The 20505-nt window shown below is 60.2% G+C and overlaps 2 protein-coding genes across 2 annotated transcripts in view; one reads left to right on the forward strand and one right to left on the reverse strand.

The window, feature by feature from the left end:
* Positions 1-7179, forward strand: part of LOC138811891 (proline-rich protein 36-like) — a 21209-nt gene extending 14030 nt beyond the window's left edge. Inside the window, exons 4-5 of the mRNA XM_069999850.1 lie at positions 3173-5506; positions 7011-7179. Coding sequence (XP_069855951.1) covers positions 3173-5506; positions 7011-7179 — 2503 coding nt within the window. The remainder of the gene's footprint in view (positions 1-3172; positions 5507-7010) is intronic.
* Positions 6530-20314, reverse strand: Mfng (MFNG O-fucosylpeptide 3-beta-N-acetylglucosaminyltransferase). Its single transcript, XM_069999466.1, has 8 exons — positions 19870-20314; positions 16212-16260; positions 15783-15885; positions 14979-15132; positions 12146-12231; positions 10426-10591; positions 9133-9218; positions 6530-7279 (listed from the first exon to the last, which is right to left on the reverse strand). The coding sequence occupies exons 1-8, from the start codon at positions 20122-20124 to the stop codon at positions 7213-7215; spliced, it is 966 nt and encodes a 321-aa protein (XP_069855567.1). The 5' UTR covers positions 20125-20314; the 3' UTR covers positions 6530-7212.
* Between the last annotated feature and the right edge of the window lie 191 nt (positions 20315-20505).

The following is a 20505-nucleotide window of genomic DNA, read 5'->3' on the forward strand; positions in this document are numbered from 1 at the left end:
AGGGAGGGGGAGGGATGGGAGGGGGAGGGCAGGGAGGGGGAAGGGCAGGGAGGGGGCGGGCAGGGAGGGGGAGGGGTGGGAGGGGGGCGGACAGGGAGGGGGGGCGGGCAGGGAGGGGGAGGGGTGGAAGGGGGAGGAATGGGAGGGGGCGGGCAGGGAGGGGGGAGGGCAGGGAGGGGGCGGGCAGGGAGGGGGAAGGGCAGGGGGGAGGGCAGGGAGGGGGCGGGCAGGGAGGGGGAGGGGTGGGAGGGGGAGGGGTGGGAGGGGGAGGGCAGGGAGGGGGTGGACAGGGAGGGGGGGCGGGCAGGGAGGGGGCAGGCAGGGAGGGGGGAGGGCAGGGAGGGGGAAGGGCAGAGGGGCCACAGCCAGGGAGGAGGACCCCCCCCCAGGCAGCAGTTATGGCCTGTGTACTTCTACCCAGGAAGTTTGAGACACACAGGGGGCGCAGCAAACCCCCAGATCTCCCATCACTGCTTTGCCATTATTTCCTGGCTCCCCCGGCCCCCTGTGCCAGCCGTTCCCAGTGGCACCCGAACATTGCACCCATAAATATTTGAGGCTGTATCTCTCACATATTAGAACATTCCTCAACACAACCCACTTTGCTTGTCATCCTGAATGGCTGGAAGTGCCGTCTACCGCAGCCCCGCGCGCCTTCCTCGCTTTTGAGGGCCTACGTGGAATCACCACCCCAACCTGCCCCGCTGCACCGCGCATGGCGCTCTCCTGTTGCTGAGGTTGCATTTCGTCTCTTCCTGCTGTCTTTTCCTGCGTGGGGCCCATGGTCAGGGGCTGGGCCTGGCACAGTAGCACGGGCCGCAGATCCTAGCTATGAGGAGGTACAGGTAGGAGGATTGTGGTCTGAGGTCAGCCTGAGCAAAAGCACTAAAAGCAAAAGGGCTGGGGTCGTAGCTTGCATGGTAGGGGCACGCGAGAAGTGCTGAGAAGGAAGGAAGGGAAGACGGGAGGAAGGGAAGGAGGGACAAGGGAGGGAGGGAGGGGGAGGGGGAAGGCAGATCCTCCATCTTCCAGAACGGTCCCCAGGGTTGGCTGGGTGGACATTTCGGTGTCACTGAACCAGCCGCGCTGCCCCTGGTTCCCGCAATGTAGCATTTAGACCCAGGACCCATCAGACACGCAGGGCAAGCAGATGTGTGGGGCACAGCCTATCATCCGACTGGCTCAGATGAGGGTCACTTCCGGTCAGGTCTTCCCTTTGGGGGATACTATGAATGACCAGCAGGAGTCGGGCACGGGTGGCTCCCGCCCGACATCCTAGCTACTCAGGAGGCTGAGATCTGAGGATCTCGGTTCAAAGCCAGCCCTGGCAGGAAAGTCTGTGAGACTCTCATCTCCAATGAACCACCAGAAAACCAGAAGTGGCGCTGTGGCTCAGGTGGTAGAGAGCTCACCTTGAGCTGAAGAGCTGAGGGACAGCGCCCAGGCCCAGAGTTCAAGCCCCATGACTGACAAAAAAAAAAACACCAGAAACAAATGACCAGCAGGTTCTGCTGCTGCCCCCCTGGTCCTGCGTATGAAGTCCCCACCCCAACACCCCCCACCAGAGCTGTCCCCACCTTTCATGGATCCTGAGCTGCGGGAGCGTGGGGGGTGGGGGGGAGTCCCACCTGTGGGACAGCAGGTTGCATGGACCCAGGTGAAGGGACAGAGGAGGGGGGAAGGGATGGGGGTGGGAGGACAGAGGATGGAGAACGAGGGAAGGGCCAGGGGCCAGGGGAAGGGACAGGGGACAGGGCCTGACGAGAGCACACTGGCCAGACAGGAAGTGGCTGTCCAGGCAGAGCCTGGCCCGTGCTGGGGGAGAGCAGGAGGCACCAGGGAGGGTGAGTGGGACCCAGCTGGGGTGCAGGTGGTCACCAGGCCAGTCCCCCAGGCCACCCCACTCACAGGGAGCAAGCAACATCCATATCCGAACTCTCTGGAAGCTTCTCAGTGTGTCATGCAGGCGCCCTGTGCCCACACAGCAGGTGTGGAAGATGGAGGGTGGTATCCAGGCCTGATAAGGCTCTCCCCTCCTCCAAGTCCCCCCACACTGCCCTGGCTCACAGAGCCTCCACCCTTTGCGCCTCAGTTTCTGTGTGTGTGTGTGTATGTGTGTGTGTGTGTGTGTGTGTGTGTGGTGTCAGTCATGGGTCTTGAACTCTGGGCCTGGGCGCTGTCCCTCAGCTCTTCAGCTCAAGGCAAGCACGCTACCACTTGAGCCACAGCGCCACTTCCGGTTTTCTGGTGGTTCATTGGAGATTAGAGTCTCATGGACTTTTGTTTTCAGGCTGGCTTTGAACCACGATCCTCAGATCTCAGCCTCCTGAGTAGTTAAAATGACAGGTGTGAGCCACCGGTGCCTCAGTTTCTTAATCTGTAAAATTGCGTCTGTAAAATCTGCTCCAAATAGGGAAAGTTGGAATGACACAACTTACCTCTAGTGCTCAGGCCAGAGTTAATGCACAGCAAGTATCTGATGACTTTATTAACATCTCTGTTTCCAGCAATATCTATGTCCACATCAGGGTAAAGATGTCTGTCCCCAGCCTCAGGGTGGTGTCTACCCAGTCCACTCAAGGCTGGGAGGGGGCGGGTTCATCCTGGGTCCCCACCCACTCCCCCCTGGGAGGAGGGGCCGGCCCGAGGGTCAGGGGGCCCCTTGTAATGCCACCTCACCCTGGGGCCCAAGGGTCAATGCCACCTGTAACCCACAACTTATTCACTCTGGAGAGGACATGACAGGCCTAGCGTTCCAGCTAAGGCTAAAGAGGCTGAGACTGGGAGTGCACGCCTGTAAGCCTAGCTACTCAGGAGGCTGAGATCTGAGGATCAGGGTTCAAAGCCAGCCTGGGCAGGAAAGTCCAGACATAAAAAAAAGCCAGACATGGAGCTGTGGCTCAAGTGGTAGGGCACCAGCTTTCAGCAAAAAAAAAAAAAAAAAGCTCAAGGACAGTGCCCAGACTCTGAGTTCAAACCCCAATACGGGCACACACCAAAAAAGTAAGGAGGCTGAAGGGTCACGGGGTCACAGGGGTCCCCTCTTACACACCTACCCTCCCGGGGGGATCCATTAGCACTGTCACAGGCCGCTTCAGGCCCACAGAGGGTTAAACGCGGCTGCCCCCCTTCCCTGCTCCCCCCTGCTGACTCAGCTCCCCCACTTCCCCAGCTATTCTGGGACAATAGAGGCAGCAGATGGCCGAGTCCTCCTCCCTCCAGCCGACCCTCCTGATCCCGGAACAACCCCAGAATCTGCTGCTGCTTCAAAAACCAGGCCAGCCGGCCGGCAGCCTGCCACGCGAGGGGAGCAGCAGCTGGGGCCACGGCGCTGGGAGGCCCGGCCGCGGGCCCAGGGGAAGAACCGGCCCTGGCCACCTCAGGGCCGCCACCTCAGGGCCGCCACCTCAGGGCCCCCACCTCAGAACCGCCACCTCAGGGCCGCCACCTCAGGGCCACCACCTCAGGGCCCCCACCTCAGGGCCGCCACCTCAGAACCCCCACCTCAGGGCCGCCACCTCAGGGCCGCCACCTCAGGGCCACCACCTCAGAACCGCCACCTCAGGGCCGCCACCTCAGGGCCGCCACCTCAGGGCCACCACCTCAGAACCCCCACCTCAGGGCCGCCACCTCAGGGCCCCCACCTCAGAACCGCCACCTCAGAACCCCCACCTCAGAACCGCCATCTCAGAGCCCCCACCTCAGAACCCCCACCTCAGGGCCGCCACCTCAGGGCCGCCACCTCAGGGCCCCCACCTCAGAACCCCCACCTCAGGGCCGCCACCTCAGGGCCACCACCTCAGGGCCGCCACCTCAGGGCCCCCACCTCAGGGCCGCCACCTCAGGGCCGCCACCTCAGGGCCCCCACCTCAGAACCCCCACCTCAGGGCCCCCACCTCAGGGCCGCCACCTCAGGGCCCCCACCTCAGAGCCCCCACCTCAGAACCCCCACCTCAGGGCCGCCACCTCAGGGCCACCACCTCAGGGCCGCCACCTCAGAACCCCCACCTCAGGGCCGCCACCTCAGGGCCGCCACCTCAGGGCCCCCACCTCAGAGCCCCCACCTCAGGGCCCCCACCTCAGAACCCCCACCTCAGGGCCGCCACCTCAGGGCCGCCACCTCAGAACCCCCACCTCAGAACCCCCACCTCAGAACCGCCATCTCAGAGCCCCCACCTCAGGGCCCCCACCTCAGGGCCCCCACCTCAGGGCCGCCACCTCAGAACCCCCACCTCAGGGCCGCCACCTCAGGGCCACCACCTCAGGGCCGCCACCTCAGAACCCCCACCTCAGGGCCCCCACCTCAGGGCCGCCACCTCAGAACCCCCACCTCAGAACCCCCACCTCAGGGCCGCCACCTCAGGGCCCCCACCTCAGGGCCCCCACCTCAGAACCCCCACCTCAGAACCCCCACCTCAGAACCCCCACCTCAGAACCCCCACCTCAGGGCCGCCACCTCAGGGCCGCCACCTCAGGGCCCCCACCTCAGGGCCCCCACCTCAGAACCCCCACCTCAGAACCCCCACCTCAGGGCCGCCACCTCAGGGCCGCCACCTCAGAACCCCCACCTCAGAACCCCCACCTCAGGGCCGCCACCTCAGGGCCGCCACCTCAGAACCCCCACCTCAGGGCCGCCACCTCAGAACCCCCACCTCAGGGCCGCCACCTCAGGGCCCCCACCTCAGGGCCCCCACCTCAGGGCCCCCACCTCAGAACCCCCACCTCAGAACCCCCACCTCAGAACCGCCACCTCAGGGCCCCCACCTCAGAACCCCTACCTCAGGGCTGCCACCTCAGGGCCCCCACCTCAGGGCCGCCACCTCAGAACCCCCACCTCAGAACCCCTACCTCAGGGCCGCCACCTCAGGGCCCCCACCTCAGGGCCGCCACCTCAGGGCCACCACCTCAGGGCCCCCACCTCAGGGCCGCCATCTCAGGGCCCCCACCTCAGAACCGCCATCTCAGGGCCGCCACCTCAGAGCCCCCACCTCAGAACCGCCACCTCAGGGCCGCCACCTCAGGGCCCCCACCTCAGGGCCCCCACCTCAGGGCCCCCACCTCAGAACCCCCACCTCAGAACCCCCACCTCAGAACCCCCACCTCAGGGCCGCCACCTCAGGGCCGCCACCTCAGGGCCGCCACCTCAGAGCCCCCACCTCAGAACCGCCACCTCAGGGCCCCCACCTCAGGGCCCCCACCTCAGGGCCCCCACCTCAGAACCCCCACCTCAGAACCGCCACCTCAGGGCCGCCACCTCAGGGCCGCCACCTCAGGGCCGCCACCTCAGGGCCCCCACCTCAGAACCCCCACCTCAGGGCCCCCACCTCAGAACCCCCACCTCAGAACCCCCACCTCAGAACCCCCACCTCAGAACCCCCACCTCAGGGCCGCCACCTCAGGGCCGCCACCTCAGGGCCGCCACCTCAGGGCCCCCACCTCAGGGCCCCCACCTCAGAACCCCCACCTCAGGGCCCCCACCTCAGGGCCCCCAACTGGACACCACACGGCCAGGGAGGAGAGGCCGCCATGGCCCCACCTCTTTGGGACCAGAATTATTTTTTTTTCCTGTGCCAGCCTGTCCCTTAGCTTTTTAGCTCAAGGCTGGTGCTCTACCACTTGAGCCACAGCTCTACTTCCAGCTTTTTTTTGGTCAGTCGTGGGACTGGATCTCAGGGCCTGAGCACTGATCCTTGAGCTCCTCTGCTCAAGGCTAGCGCTCTATCACTTTGAGTCACAGAACCACTTCCGGTTTTCTGGTGATTAATTGGAGATAAGCGTTTCACGGGCCTGGTGTCTGTGGTTCACACCTGTCATCCTAGCTACTCAGGAGGCTGAGATCTGAGGTTCGAGGTTCAAAGCCAGCCCGGGCAGGAAACTCCATAAGACTCTTATCTCCAATAAACCACTCAGAAAACCAGAAGTGGCGCTGTGGCTCAAGTGGTAGAGCGCTGGCCTTGAGCTGAAGAGCTGAGGGACAGCGCCCAGGCCCAGATTCAAGCCCCACAACCGACCAAGAAAAAAAAAAAGTCTCATGGCCTTTCCTGCCTGGGCTGGCTTTGACCCCTGATCCTCAGCTCTCAGCCTCCTGAGTAGCTGACAAGCGTGAGCCACTGGAGCCTGGCTTGAGACCAGAAGCTCTAGAGAAACATGGATTTTCCCCCAGCACCTGCCTTGGCTGTCAAACGCGGCACACCTGACAGGCATGCTCAAGGGTGGCCCTCAGCCTCCCCGGGGTGCTGAGCCCCACCCTGAGGGGGGACCCGCCCAGCAAGGGCTCAGCACACCTTGGGCACATGGGGGACACCCACGCGCCCCACACACCCCTCCCCCCAGAGGAGCAGGAGGCCCACACCATGCCCGTCCACACTCACTGATCTCTGGACCAGGCTCAGCACAGCGCGTCTACCCACACCACCACTGCCACAGGTAGGCCAAAAATCAGGGTCCTGGGACCAGCGCCCCAAGCCAAAGACTAGACTGGGAAATTGGGCAGACTACAGAAATCTAGACCAAGAGAGACTTAAATTAAACCAGTGCTTTAATTTCATATAGAATCCATCATTGGAGGGGATAGCTGTGGAGGACTGTGTTGGCTTTTCCTTCATGGTGGCAAAGTGGCTTCCCCAGATCCAGCCATCACATCCACCTTCACATTCGCCACACTTCCCTCACACACCTTCAAAAACTTCTCTGTCAGCTTTGCTTAAGTTTCTGATTGGTCAGAGGCTGGGTCATTCAGCAGCCTCACACAGCCAGGGAGGCTGGGAAAGCCAGCAGAAGCCCCGTCTCCACGGTCTGGCAAGCCATTGTGAGCAGTCTCCTTGGGCTAAGGATGCTGAGCCTCTCAGCAGAACTTGGTGTGGGGCACTGACGCAGCCAGCTCTGCGGCGGTCATCCGTTCTGCGTTCCTTCAGTGACACGAGATCAGACCCAGGGAGCGGAGCACCAGAGCCAGGGGCCCAGGCCAGACCCAACCAGGGCCCATGTTGAGGGCAGGGGCCCCGGCCTAGCATCCACCTCCTGCCCTCAATCCACGCCGCTACCTGCCGGCCTCAGGAGCCTGCGCCGAGCCCCCGCGGCCACGGCCTGCCCCTCTGGGCTGGGACACCCTCCACGGCAGCCACCACTGAGAACCGGCCTTTCCCGCCACCCGCGGCCCTGTCCTGGGAGGCAGCCTGAAGCCTGGGTCCACCTTCGCCCGACACTTCCAGGTCATCGGGCCACCAGCTGGGGACACCAGGGCGTTTCTGGGTAGAGGAGACAATGAAGAGAGCGGAACCTGCAGAGAGGACAGAGAGACGCAGGCGGGTCAGCCGCTCCCCGGCCAGCCCGCCCCCCCCCAGGCCCACCATGACCCAGCAATGCCGGTCCCTCCTGCGCTCTGCCCTGTGAGGTGCTGAGCAGCCACCTGGCCTCAACCCCAAGACACCAGGACGTTCCCCAAGGTCTAACCACCAAACTTCAGACAGTGCCGAGGGCCCCCGGGGCCCCCAAACCACCCCGAGGTGAGACACTCTGGTTCAGAGAAAGGCACAGAGCCCACGCCAAGGCCAGACTCTCCCACCCATGGATCCGAGCCCCCAGTTAGCTCCAGTCCCATTAAGCAGAAACCAATGAATTCTAGAACCTTCTATTGTAGGACATTTAAGACAAACCTGAGCCCTGCCACCAACACCCTCCCCCCCCCCAATCTATTTGTTTTAAGTCTACTTTTCAGATAAGATCTTGCACGAACTTTGTCCTAGACTAGCTTTAGGACAGTAATCCTCCTATTTCTATGTCCCCAGTAGCTGGGATTACAGACCTGTGCCACCACACTCAGCCTCAGTAATAATTCTCAAGCCACTTGGCCATTAGCCTACCATGCACACCCCCACCGACAAGCAGCCCGGCCCATTAGAAAAGTGGTTCATAGCTGGGCATCACGTCTGGAATCCTGGCTATTTGGGAGGCTGAGATCTGAGGATCGTGATTCAAAGTCAGCCTGGGCAGAAAAGTCTGGGAGACTCTTATCTCCTATAAACCACTCAGAAAACTGGAAGTGGCACTGTGGCTCAAGTGGTAGAGCGCCAGCCTTGAGCTGAAGAGCTGAGGGATAGTGCCCAGGCCCAGAGTTCAAGCCCCACGACTGACAAAAAAAGAAAGAAAGAAAGAAAGAAAGAAAGAAAGAAAGAAAGAAAGAAAGAAAGAAAGAAAGAGGTTTGCATCATCTTGGAATTCTCTTTCTCCCCATTTTGAGCCAAACCCCATCTTTGTTTGACACAGTCCTAGCCCCAGAACCTCTGCCCCAGCACAGGCCTGGAAACCTGAGGCCAGAAAGTCCCGGAGGCCACAGACTTCGACGAATCTCGAGTCCAGTGAGAGCCTTGGAAGGTCCCTGCCCCCTGCCTGGCCGCATTACATCACACACCACTGTCTCCCCTGGAGCAGCGGCCACCGGACCTTTGCACATGCTCCCCCACCCTGAACACTGTGCCCCCCACACGCACACAGCTGCCAGCCCCAAGGTCCTATGCAGTCCTCTGTCACCTCCCAGCCAGCAGCAAGGCTTGGGCTCGGAGTCCGTCTGCCCTGCCCTCCTCTCCTCCCCTCTGCAGGCCCTGGGCTCACCCCTACCCCTGCTCATTCCCCTGGGGCATTGAGTCCTTCCTCCAGGCCCAGGCCTTCTGTGGGTCACAGACCGGGTGGACACGGGTCGGGCCGTGAAGCTGGCACCCACCCTGAGCTGCCTGGCGGGAGGCCGCAGGGCTCGGCCAGCTGCTGCCGGGGCAGGATGCTGGGGGAGGGTCTGGGCTTCGGTTCCGGGTTAGGCCCTGGGCCCCAGGATAGACCCACCTTCCTCGCTCTGAGAGACAGGACAATCTTCCAGGGGCTCCTGAACAATCATGGAAGCTCAGAGACAGGAGAGTCCCTCAGATCCATCATGTCCAGCCTCTCAGGGCTACACAGGAGGAGACGGAAGCCCAGAGAGGGCAAGACACATACCTAAGGTCACACAGCAAAGCTGTGATAGGGCAGGACCCGACATCCACTCCCGGCTGTGGCGTTCTTCTCCCTCCCCATCTCCCCCCATCTTTGGATATCTGGGCTCAGCCCCCTACCCCCATCCTGGAACTGTAGCACCACACCCACCTGGAGGGGTCCTCTTCAGGAGAGAAGGGGCCCTGTAGCTGGATGGCGTTCAGTTTCCCCTCAAAGATCCCATAGCTGAGCGTGACCTGGGCGGGGACAAGCAGTGTGGGGGGAGGTCCGGCCGGGGACCCCTCGAAGGGCAGCGTTTGGGCAGCAGCAGAGGCGGCCGGGCTGGCTGGAGAGGCGAAGCGAGCCCACCTCCAAGCAGAACTCACTCCACCCTGGTGCAGCGGCGTGCAAGGAGCAAGCTGAACAGTGGGGCACAGCGCGCAAGCGCGCGCGCATACACACACACACACACACACACACACACACACACACACACACACACACACACAGGGCGCCAGGTCCCTGCCCACACCGGCGGCTGGACCTCCCCTGGGCCTGGGCTCAGCTGGGCCTCCCCTGGGCCTGGGCTCGGGACTGAGGGGGGCAGGGAAGGGTCCTTTCAGGTGGGCCTGAGCCTGGGCAAACTCACCTGCAGCTTCAGCGGCAGAACGTGGGACAGGATTTCAGCTAAGAGTCTGGGTTGGAAGCGGGGAGCAGGGGACCAGCTGGACCCCCCATGCCCCTCTGCCCACACTAGCTGTGTGCTTCAGGAACACCAGCTCTTGGGGCCCCACACCTCGATCTGTACAATGTTTGCACAGTCAGCCTTCCTGCTGCACCAACCTCTGATCAGAAATACTCCCAAACCCAGCTACTCAGAAGCCTGAGATCTGTGGATCCCGGGTCTAAGCCAGCCTGGGCAGGACAGTCCATGAGACTCTAATCTCCAATTAACCATCAAAAACTCCCAAGAAGGCTGGGAAGGTGGCTCAGTGGTAGAGTGCTTGCCTAGCATGCATGAAGCCCTGGGTTCCATTCCTCAGTACCACATACACAGAAAAGGCTGGAAATGGCACTGTGGCTCAAGTGGTAGAGTGCTAGCCTTGAGCAAAACAAGCTCAGGGACAGCACCCAGGCCCTGAGTTCAAGCCCAGGACTGGCAAAAAAAAAAAAAAAAAAAAAAAATCTGAAGTAGAACTATGGCTTAAGTGGTAGAGCAATAGCCTGGAACAAAAATGCTCAGAACTCGCACTCAGGCCTTGAGTTCAAGCCCTACAACCAGCACAAAAAGACTGGCCCATCTCCAAGGCACTGGTAGCATTTGCCTGCCATTTGGGATCCTTTGCCGTCCCGGGCCTCAGTTTCCCCACTAATAGGACACAGCCAGGCCCAGCATCCGGTTGACCTCACATACCCCCCCGAGGGCCCCCCCCCCCGCACGACCACAGCCCTGGGGCAGCTCACCTGCTGCGGGAGCTGGGCAGCCCCCAGCAGCTGCAGGGTCTCCAGGTGCGAGTGGAAGAGGGGGCTGGGCTGCAGGTGGCCGCCCAGCTTGCACTCCACGATGTAACCTACTGTGCAGTCATCAGGAAGCCGGATGAGCGCGGACGTGTCCACGAAGCGGGAGCCGCTGGGGGTGGGGCAGAGCAGGCTGGAGCCTCCCCCCTTGCTTCCCCGGAGCCTCCCACGGGGCCCCTGCCAGGCTCCCAGGGTGACGCTGCCCTTCAGCTTTTTCATTCAAGGCTGGTGCTCCACCACTCGAGCCACAGCCCCAGTTCTGGCTTTTCCTGTTTATGTGGTACTAAGGAATCGAACCCAGGGCTTTGTGCATGCTAGACAAGCGCTCTACCACTAAGCCACATTCCCAGCCCTGGCTCTCTACCACTTGAACTACAGCTCCTCTTCCAGCATTTTGGTGGTCAACTGGCAATAACAGTCTCTTGGACTTTCCTGCCCAGGCTGGCTCTGAATCATGATCCTCAGATCTCAGCCTCCTGAGCAGCGAGGACTACAGGCGTGAGGCACTAACTCATTCAAAGTTATGCAGGCCAGAAGCCCAGGCAGCTCCTCTCAGACCAGACCTAAGACAACACGCAGGCTCCTCTCCATCTAAGGTAAAGCAAACGCGGCAGCCGGTGACCTTGAATCAGCATCTCAGTGCCTCCATGTTCAAAGCTGCAGGAGCCCAGGCCAAGGCCAAAGTCACAGCTCCATACAAGCCAGGCACTGGTGGCTCCCGCCTGCCATCCTCAGGAGGCTGAGATCTGAGGATCATGGGTCAAAGCCAGCCTGGGCAGGAAAGTCTGTAAAACTCATAGCTCCAGTGAACTACTCGGAAAAAGGCAGAAGTGGCGCTGTGGCTCAAGTGATAGAGCGCTAGCCTTGTGCAAAAGAAGCTCAGGGACAATGCCCAGGCCCTGAGTTCAAGCCCCCAAAAAACTCCATAGAAGATCACAGCCACGGGTGTTAATATGAGCCAGCCAGAAAGACCTAGAGGCAGCCTGGAACTCTGGGGATTCCAGAGAGCTAGGACTTGCGCTTCCCTGGACGCCTCTCTTCCAGGCCAAATGTCAAATGCTGCCTCCTCCAGGAAGCCATCCCTTCCTCTCCCTCCTCTGAGAGCCCCTACCCTTGGCCATGGCTGCTCAGACAGAACAGAGCTGCAGAAGGAGCTGAGGTGGTCCCGGCTCCTAGAAGGTGAAGCTCAGACATTTGCTCACTTAACCTTTATGCGACCTCTGGCTGTTATTTTTTCAGGTCCATTTTACAGATGGGGAAACTGAGGCTCCCAAAGATTTTTTTTTTTGCCAGTCTTAGGACCTGAACTCGGGGCCTGGGCACTGTCCCTGAGCTTCTTTTCTTCAAGGTGGGCGCTCTACCGCTTGAGCCACTTCCCCATTCCAGCTTTTTCTGTGTATGTAGCACTGAGGAATCGAACCCAGGGCCTCATGCATGCTAGGCAAGCACTCTATGATTAAGCCACTTTGCCAGCCCCCCAAAGATGTGTTTTTCCCTGAGATGTGTTAACCCTGAGTGGGGGAAAGTTGGTGGATGACCGCCTCTCCACAAACTGGAGACTCTAAAACCTAGAGAAGCGAGGTGGTCTCTCCCCGCTCTGGCCACAATGGCTCTGGCTCCTCCTGCCCAGGCCCGTCACACACCTCCGTCCTGGGTCTCGGCTTACCTGGCCCACGGGGCCATCTTCAAAGCTAGTCTGCGGTTGATGCAGAAGCCTGCGCCCCCTGTGGCAAACCAGAACTGCACCAGCCTCTGGGGAGAGGAACATGAACACGGTGAGATGGGAGGGAAGGAGAATGCCCACCCCCCACCCCCATCCACCCCCCCCCAGCGGCCCTGGCTCTCTGCCTCACAGCTTGTAGGGTCTTGCGGTAGCCTGCCATGTTTATGCCTGTTTTATAGATAAGGAAACTAGGGCCGGATGGCCGGTGCCTCATACCTGTAATCCTAGCTACTCAGGAGGCTGAGATCTGAGGACCACAGTTCAAAGCCAGCCCAAGCAGGAAGGTTTATGAGACTCTTATCTCCAATCAACCACCAGAAAACTGAAAGTGGTGCTGTGGCTCAAGTAATAGAATGCTGGCCTTGAGCTGAAGAGCTCAGGGACAGCGCCCAGGCCCAGAGTTCAAGTCCCATAACAGAGATGGGGGGAGCACGAAGGGAGGGAGGGAAGGAAAGAAAAGAAAGAAAACCAGGCTGGTTTGACTGGTGGCTCAGTCCTGTAGTCCTAGTTACTCAAAAGAGAAACTTGTGAGGTTCACAGTTCACAGCCAATTGGAGCAGGAAAATCTGTGAGACTCTTACCTCCAATTAACCAGCAACAAGCTGGAAGTGGAGCTGTGACAGCCTTGAGCAAAAATGCTAAGGGACAGTGCTCAGGCCTTAAGTTCAAACCCCAGGACTAACACACACACACACACACACACACACACACACACACACACACACACACACACACACACACACGGGATCTTGGGAGCCTCGGCAGGCAGCAAACTCCTTGCCATCCCAATGATGGGAGCCATTTACAGATTCCTTTAGGAATTCCTCTTACCCCCTCAACCCTCACCAACTCCATCCAAGGCTTTTCCTGGAGACGCTATCAGGACCCCTGACTTTACCTATGGATTTCTCTAAAGAACTCTTTGGGGGAGCACCTTACCCTTTGGACTGTGCCTTTTTTGATGTCGTTTGTTGTTGCTTCTGCCGGTCATGGGGCTTGAACTTAACTCTAGGCCTGTGTGCTGCCCCTGAGCTGCTTTCACTCAAGGCAAGAGTTCTACCACTTGAGCCACAGCACCACTTCTGGCTTTGTGAGTAGTTTATTGGAGATAACAGTCTCCCAGACTTTCCTACCCAGGTTGGCTTCGATCTGCAATCCTCAGATCTCAGCCTCCTGAGTAGCTAGGATTCCAGGCATGAGCCACCAGCACTGGGCAGGACGGTGCCATGTTTTGATCTAACAAATTCCCCCCTGCTTAGCTTCTTCCAAGTCCCTAGGTGCACGCTGCATGGGTCATTATCCCCCAGGATGCAGCAGTGAGAATGCGGAGCCTGAGGCAGCATCTGAGCAGGCCTGGCTACTTTGGGGTTCTGAGTTCTACCCTGGGGACAGGCTGAAGTGTGCCCAAAGGGGCACTGAAGTACACAGTTAAGAGGTGACTCCGAAACACAGCAGAGCCGAGTCGGACACTGATGGCTGAGCTTACTCGCAGTTATTACGCCCGTCCAGCCTAAGGACTGGATAGCGGACCACACTTCGGCATGTCTGTACCCAGAACACACTGCAAGAGACTGTTGTCACCTGTTTCGCAGCTGGGGAAACTGAGGTACATGGTTACATGACTTCACTCTGGGTCAAGACATGAGACAGTGGCAGGGCTGGCAGGGAAAGCCAGGAAGATGAGCTCCAGACTGCAGTTCTCAGCCCCTGAAGTGAAGCGCTTAAGCCTGGTGACCAGCCAGGGAAGAAGCAGTGGGGAGCCTGGGAGAAGGCTTGCATGTGCACGTGCACACACACTCACACACACACACACACACACACACACACACACACACACCCTGGGGCCCAGGGGGATTTAATTAAGGCTCAGAAGCTAACGAGCTGCTGATAATTAAGGCTCTGGTTTCCCCAGTGAAGCAGATGGTGACCTGGGGAGGGACGGCGCACCCCACAGCGGGCCCGGCTCTTGCGCCAGACCCAGCCTCCAGAGAGAGAGCCTCCTAGCTGCCTTTTCCTGGGGGCTGGGGGCAGCAACAGAGCCCTCGGAGCCTGGGCCACCGCACCACCTCAAGGCCAGTAGGATCTAGGGGCCAAGGTGTGAACCATGGCGATTTGGTGGAGGTACACGAAGGAATTGTTCAGGATTTACCCTAAGGTCATTTGTAACCGGGCATCTGTTAGTATGCTGTCTCTGGCAGCCCTAGTCGGCGTCCAGCAGGTCTGCAGGCGAAGCTGGTTCTGGGCCTGTTTCTCCAGGTGTCTAAGCCTTGGTGATTGATCAGGGAGGGAACGGTGGAGGAGGGGGAGGTGGCTCAGAGGGGGAAAGCCTTCCGCAGCCCAGGGAGCCTCACCTGGCCCAGAAGTACTCTAGCGTGTTTATAATCTGCGCCACAGCTACATGGCGGCAGCAGCAGGTGGTGAGGGGCCCAGCCATGAAACCAGGGAGCCTCAGTTTACCTGAGTGCTCCATGACTTCCCCAAGGAGCCCCTAACTTGGACTCTATCTATCTCCCAATTACTTAGAGGAAACTGAGGCCCCCCCCAAAAAAAAAAAGGGAAGTCACCACCCACACCTGCAGGGATGGGTCAAATAAATAACAAACCTAGAATTCACTCCTCTTCTCCACCACTCCAGCCCCACCCTCCTGGATGGACTCAGTCCCTTATAACCACGCCCCTAGAAGCCCCGCCCGTGAGGTAGCCACTCCCCTTCAGGCCCCGCCCACACGCACAGCAACCAATAGGAGAGGGAGGGAGGGACCAGGGAGGGACCAACCGTGCGGTTGTGCGGCAGCGGCTCCGAGGCGCGGATGGGCCTGTTCAGGCTGGGCCTGCCCACGTAGACGTCGCGGGCCTGCGGGAGGGCGGCCAGCAGCCGCAGCAGCGCCCTGGGGTTCACGTAGTTGTCGTCGTCCACGTGGCAGAACCACCTGCGGGTTGAAGGGGACCACAGGCTTGCGGGAGCATCCCTGCCTGGGCCCCTGTCAACAGCTACCTACGAAGAACCCGGTCTTGAGTCGGGCCTGTGTTGGGCGCAAGCTGGCCAGGACCGTGTCCCCACTTAACAGATGAGGACCAAGGTTATGACGCTAAGTCTCTGGCCCAAGGCCATAGGGTCAGTGAGTGGCCGATTGTGAACCCAGCACACCACACCCTGCCTGCTAATGGAAGGAGGTGAATCAGACCCCAAAAGCCAGGGGCATCTTCAAGGTTCCATTTGCGTGTGTGTGTCTGTGTGTCTGTATCTCTGTGTCTCTGAGTCCCAGTACTGGGCTTGGACTTGGAGCCTGGGCTCTATCCTATCCCTGAGCTTTCTCACTCAAGGCTGGTTCTCTACCACCTGAGTCACAGCTCCACTTCCAGCTTTTTGCTGGCTAACTGGAGATAAGAGTCTCACAGTCTTTTCTGCCTGAGCTGGCTTTGCACTGCAATCTTCAGATCTCAGGCTCCTGAGTAGCTAGGATTACAGGCGAGTGCCACTGGCGCCTGACATGTCTTTGGCTTTTTGACACAACTCTAGATTCAAGAGTTGGCCTGAGGCAAAGGTCACCTGGCCCAAAAGAGACCGATCAGCACTCACCTAAGCCTACTGGCCAAGAAGGCGTCAAACTCAGCAGCCATCTTGCAGGACAGAGCCCGGTGGCTGTGATCAGCAGAGCAGTTGGTGACCACTAGGTGGGACCCTGGAGAAAGGAGAGTCAGGGGACCCTCCCAGCTCCTCCCCACAGCCCAGAATGTCTTGATCTCCCAGGAAGTCTGCACCCCAAGGCCCTGCGGGGAGAGGGGACTATCACTCCCCAGGTTACAAATAGCCAAACTGGGGCCCAGCTGGTGGACAGCAAGCGGGTGTCCAGCAGCCCTTTCCATGTCTGTTCCCCTCCCTAGCACAGACCTGCAGCCGATTTCCTAACCTCCCTTCCCCTCCCCATCCCCCCCACCCCCGTCCCTACCCTCCAACCCCCGCCAGGCCCTGGCAATAGCTGAGGGCCCCATCCCACCAGGCAGTTACCAAGTCTCTCCTGGAGGGCTTCATCTGGGCTGTCAGTGAAGACAAATGTCTGGAAAGGAGAAGGAGGCGTGAAGACTCCATTGTGCAGCTCCCAATGGACTACCAGCCCACGGTGGACACACCGCCGCTGCCCTCCTGGGGTGACCACACACTCATGGTCAGTGTGTCCTGTTGTGACAGCATATTATACGAGCCAGTTTTGGAAAACACCCAGCTTCTGCCCGGTACAGCCATGAGATTTGTATAAAAGGTGTGGACCATGAAACCAGGCTCCTCTGAGACACGGGAGCCCAGAAGCCAGGGTTGGGTACAGGAAGGGATGGGGGGAACCAGGCCTTCCTCCCCAGGGCCACTGCCACAAGCCTGCTTCTGAACACTGCCATCCTCTGGGGACTGCCTCAAGATTGACTAAGGACCAGAGGTCCTCTGAGGGCCAGAATGCAATGACACCCCCCCCCCCCACCACCACCACTGCTCACCTTCCATGGCTCCCTGTGGCTCTTAAAGCTCAGTCCTAGTAACGGAAGTTTATTTTGTGGCTTCCCCCACCAGAAAGCTCCACCATGGAGACCTCAGTCCTGCTCTGGTCTATGTCCCTGTCCCAGCACCTGGCTCCCTTGGGGGGAGCTGGGCAGAATCTACCTTTCTTTTTCCTGTCGGTTGTGAGGCTTGAACTCTGGGCCTAGGTGTTGTCCCTGAGCAATTCAGCTCAAAGTGAGCACTCTACCACTTGAGCCACAGCGCCACTTCTGGTTTTCTGGTGTTTAACTGGAAATAAGAGTCTCACGGACTTTCTTTCCTGCCCAGGCTTGGCTTTGAATTGCGATCCTCAGATTTCAGCCTCCTGAGTAGGTAGGATTACAGGTGTGAGCCACCGGCACCCAGCTCAGAATCTACCTTTCAAGCTCCTCTCCCTGACCCTGGGGTCTGCCTCCTGAGTCTCTGAGTGGCCATCCTGCCCACTCACCCCCATCCCCAACAGCTATGACTCCAAAGGCCTGTGGCTTCATGATAAAGTACTTGCCTGGCATGCATGAAGGGCTAGCTCCCCAGCAACACACACACACACACACACACACACACACACACACACACACACACACACACACACACACACACACACACACACACACACACACACACACGAAGAATAAAAGATTGAGCCAGGCACTTCCTCCCTCCCGTCCCTTCCATCCACTCACCCCAACCTGCAAATGATCCTGGACACCTCTTTCCACCCCAGCCCTTCCCATCAAGGCCAGCCCCAGGCTAGCCCACAGCGCCCCCTGCTGGGCTACAGGCTGCCACCTTTCCCTGCCTCCTGTGGCATCTGCTCCCCAACCCAAGTCCGCTTACAACACAGCCCCCAAGGGAGCCTATAAAAGAAGTCAGGCCATGGGCTAGGCATGTAGCAAGAGGGGAGGGGAGCTTTTCTACCCTGATCGCTGGCAAAACAACAACAACAAAAAAAAAAAAAAACAGCCGCCAGTAAACATCCTCAAGTTTGCAGCATGGGTTGGGCGAGGCTGCAGGAATCTTTGCTGGGGAACTAATAGGCTTGAATAAATCAGGGTGGGTGAAGCCGGGTGATGAGCAGAGCCCCAGGATGGGAGGGGACCCGGGAGCTGCTGGTGGCTTCGCTGATGGCCGCTGAAGCTGGCACTGAGAAGGGCAAAGCCTGCCCCTCAGCCCGGGGCTGCATTTGATTTGTTTAAAGCCTTGACAATGGTTAAAACTTCACAGGCCGGCAAACAAAGGGGCCCGCAGCCTGCTGGGACCGGGGAGGGGGGTAGTCGGGGACCATCTGCCAGCTGAAGACTGGAGCGGTGGAGCCCCGTCACCCTCCTTGCCCCACCCCCTCCCCCCAGGGGACTGCAAAGGTCCCACAAGCTCAAAATACACAAAACTGCCTCCCAGCCCACCCCCCTCCACTGGGACAAAGGCCACCTGCTACCCACCACCCAGCAGGGCACCAGGCAGGAGCTAGCCAGCTGAGGCCCCATCCAGGGCATTTGTGCTATGCTTGAAGGAGCTAGGAACAGGCCTAAAGGGGAAGGGACAACCCCAAGATCACACAGACAAATACATCTAGTGATGAGGTGGCCAGAGTGGGTGCTCCTGATCCCCACTTTTTCCCCTGCCTTTTTTTTTCTTTCTTTTTTTTTTTTTTGTGCTGGTACTGGGACTTGAACTCAGGGCCTGGATGCTGTCCCTTAGCTTTTGTGCTCAAGGCTAGCACTCTGCCACTGGAGCCATAGCTCTGCTTCTGGCTTTTTGGTGGTTCATTGGAGATCAGAGTCTCATGGGCTTTCCTAACCCAGGCTGGCTTCAAACTGTGATCCTCAGATCTCAGCCTCCTGAGTAGCTAGGATGACAGGCGTGAGCCACCAGCCGAGCTTCACGTGATTGTTTTTCTTTCTTTCAACTTCAAAGACAAGATTTTAAGACTATCGCTCGCTCTAGGCTCCAACTTAGTGAATTTACTTCTGGCCTCAGCTTAACCTCAGCATTTCTTCTCCTGTAAATGGGAAATCGATACCCACCATGAAGATGGTTGGGAGGGTTAAGTGAGGGGAGTTGTTTGATTGACGCACAAGCCCCTTCAGGGGAGAAGCGGCTGGCCTAGCTGTCTGGCTGGAGACGGGTCACGGCTGCCAGGTAAAGCCTCCCAGGTTGAAGGGTCCAGGGCCCATTCACGCCCAGACAGTGGGGGGGGGGGGACCCTCCCTGGGCCTCAGCCTTGGTGGAAAGGGAAGGGACCCGCTGCCTGTGGGACTCTGCTTCCTCAGGCCTTCTGGGTGACACTACTCAGGCACTTCCTCCTTGCGGCCTCGGTTTCCTCATCCGGGACAAGGCGCAGCCCACGTAATCAAGACAAGACAGGAAAGAGCCTCAGAGCTCGTGAAGCCAAGCTTGAGGTACACACAGGCCAGCCCCCCCCCCCCAGAAACAGGAAGATCTGCGGGAAGGGCCGGCCTTGTCTGCTTCGGCAGGGGCCAGAGTCTCCCTAAGAGGTGAAGCGGTGTGCCCTCCTCCACCCCCAGAAGAGCAAGGGCCTGGGGATGGGGGGGCTGCTGGGAAAAGGCTCATGGGGAGGGGGCTCAGAGCCAGGAAATCCAAGCAGGGTGCCACCCCCCCAGGAGACCCTGGCCTCTGCTAGACCTGCCTGCTCCCTGCTCCTGGGTATCCCCTCCAAGGACTGTCACTTCCTCCTACAGAGCCAGCAGCCAGCGAGAACAGGATGTATGTGCACACGTGCGTGTGGATGTGCACGCGTGGGCATGTGTGTGCAAGTCCAGCGCCCCCCAGGTCGCTGGCTGTGCTGGAACAGGATCCCTGGGACGACTGCAGGGCCTGCTCCCTTGGGAGGCGGGAGCCAGGCGCCCAGGTCACCCCATGCCACCTGTCATCCCGACACACACGCGCCTGACCTCAGCCTCCTGCCCGCCCTCTGCCCCGGCCACTCCCCCCACCCCAGGGTGCTCGCCCACTCCCCAGGAAGCCGCCACAGGAAACCCTGGCTCGCCCCACCCCACCGCAGCTGGCAGGGGCCGCCAGGCGCCTGGAAGGAAGCCCCGCTCCCCAGCAGCCCCGCCTAAGCCCGCCACCCGCCAGAGCACCTCCATCACCCCGCCACCCCGGTCTCTTGTGGCCTCACCTGTGGCCGGGCCCTGGAGACCCACGTGTCCAGCAGCAGGTCCAGGCGGGAGCGGTGGAAGGCACCGGTGGTCTTGACCCCGATGAAGACGTCCTGCAGCCTCAGCTCCCGGGGCCCGGGGGGCGTCTGGCTGGGCCTACAGGTCTCCTGCACCCCCTGGGGGGACAGGCTGGAGCGGTAGGACAGGGACACCAGCCCCAGGCACAGGAGGGCGAGGAGCGCTCCCACCAGACTCCGGAGCGGCCGGCCCGGCATCAGCCCCCTAGTGCCACCAGCCAGCCCAGGGCAGGGGATCCTGGCAGACCCCAAAGCCTGGCAGGCATGAGGGCCGGGCACCGAGGACAGAAGCTGCCCCAGAAGCCCTGGGGCTCCTGCGTGGAGGCTGAGTCCCGCCGCCGCCGCCGCCGCCTGTCTGTGGCCTCCACCTGCTCCCTCCTCCTGCCACCGCCAGTCCAGCCTGGGCCACCACTGGGCTGCGGCCCCGCCCTGCTCAGCCCCGGGGGCGGGGCCAGGCCTGGAGCCCCAGAGGTGGCTGAAGGAGGGCCCTGTTGAGGGGGGCCCCGCCCTGCCAGCTGCTGTCCCCGAGGTGGTAGCAGCCCGAGCCTGGTGCTGGGGGGAGGGGGCCTCCAGCCTTCA

This window comes from Dipodomys merriami, unplaced genomic scaffold (genome assembly GCF_024711535.1).
Source record: "Dipodomys merriami isolate MVZ:Mamm:240054 unplaced genomic scaffold, mDipMer1.0.p SCAF_55, whole genome shotgun sequence".
In the NCBI taxonomy this organism is placed as follows: domain Eukaryota; kingdom Metazoa; phylum Chordata; class Mammalia; order Rodentia; family Heteromyidae; genus Dipodomys; species Dipodomys merriami.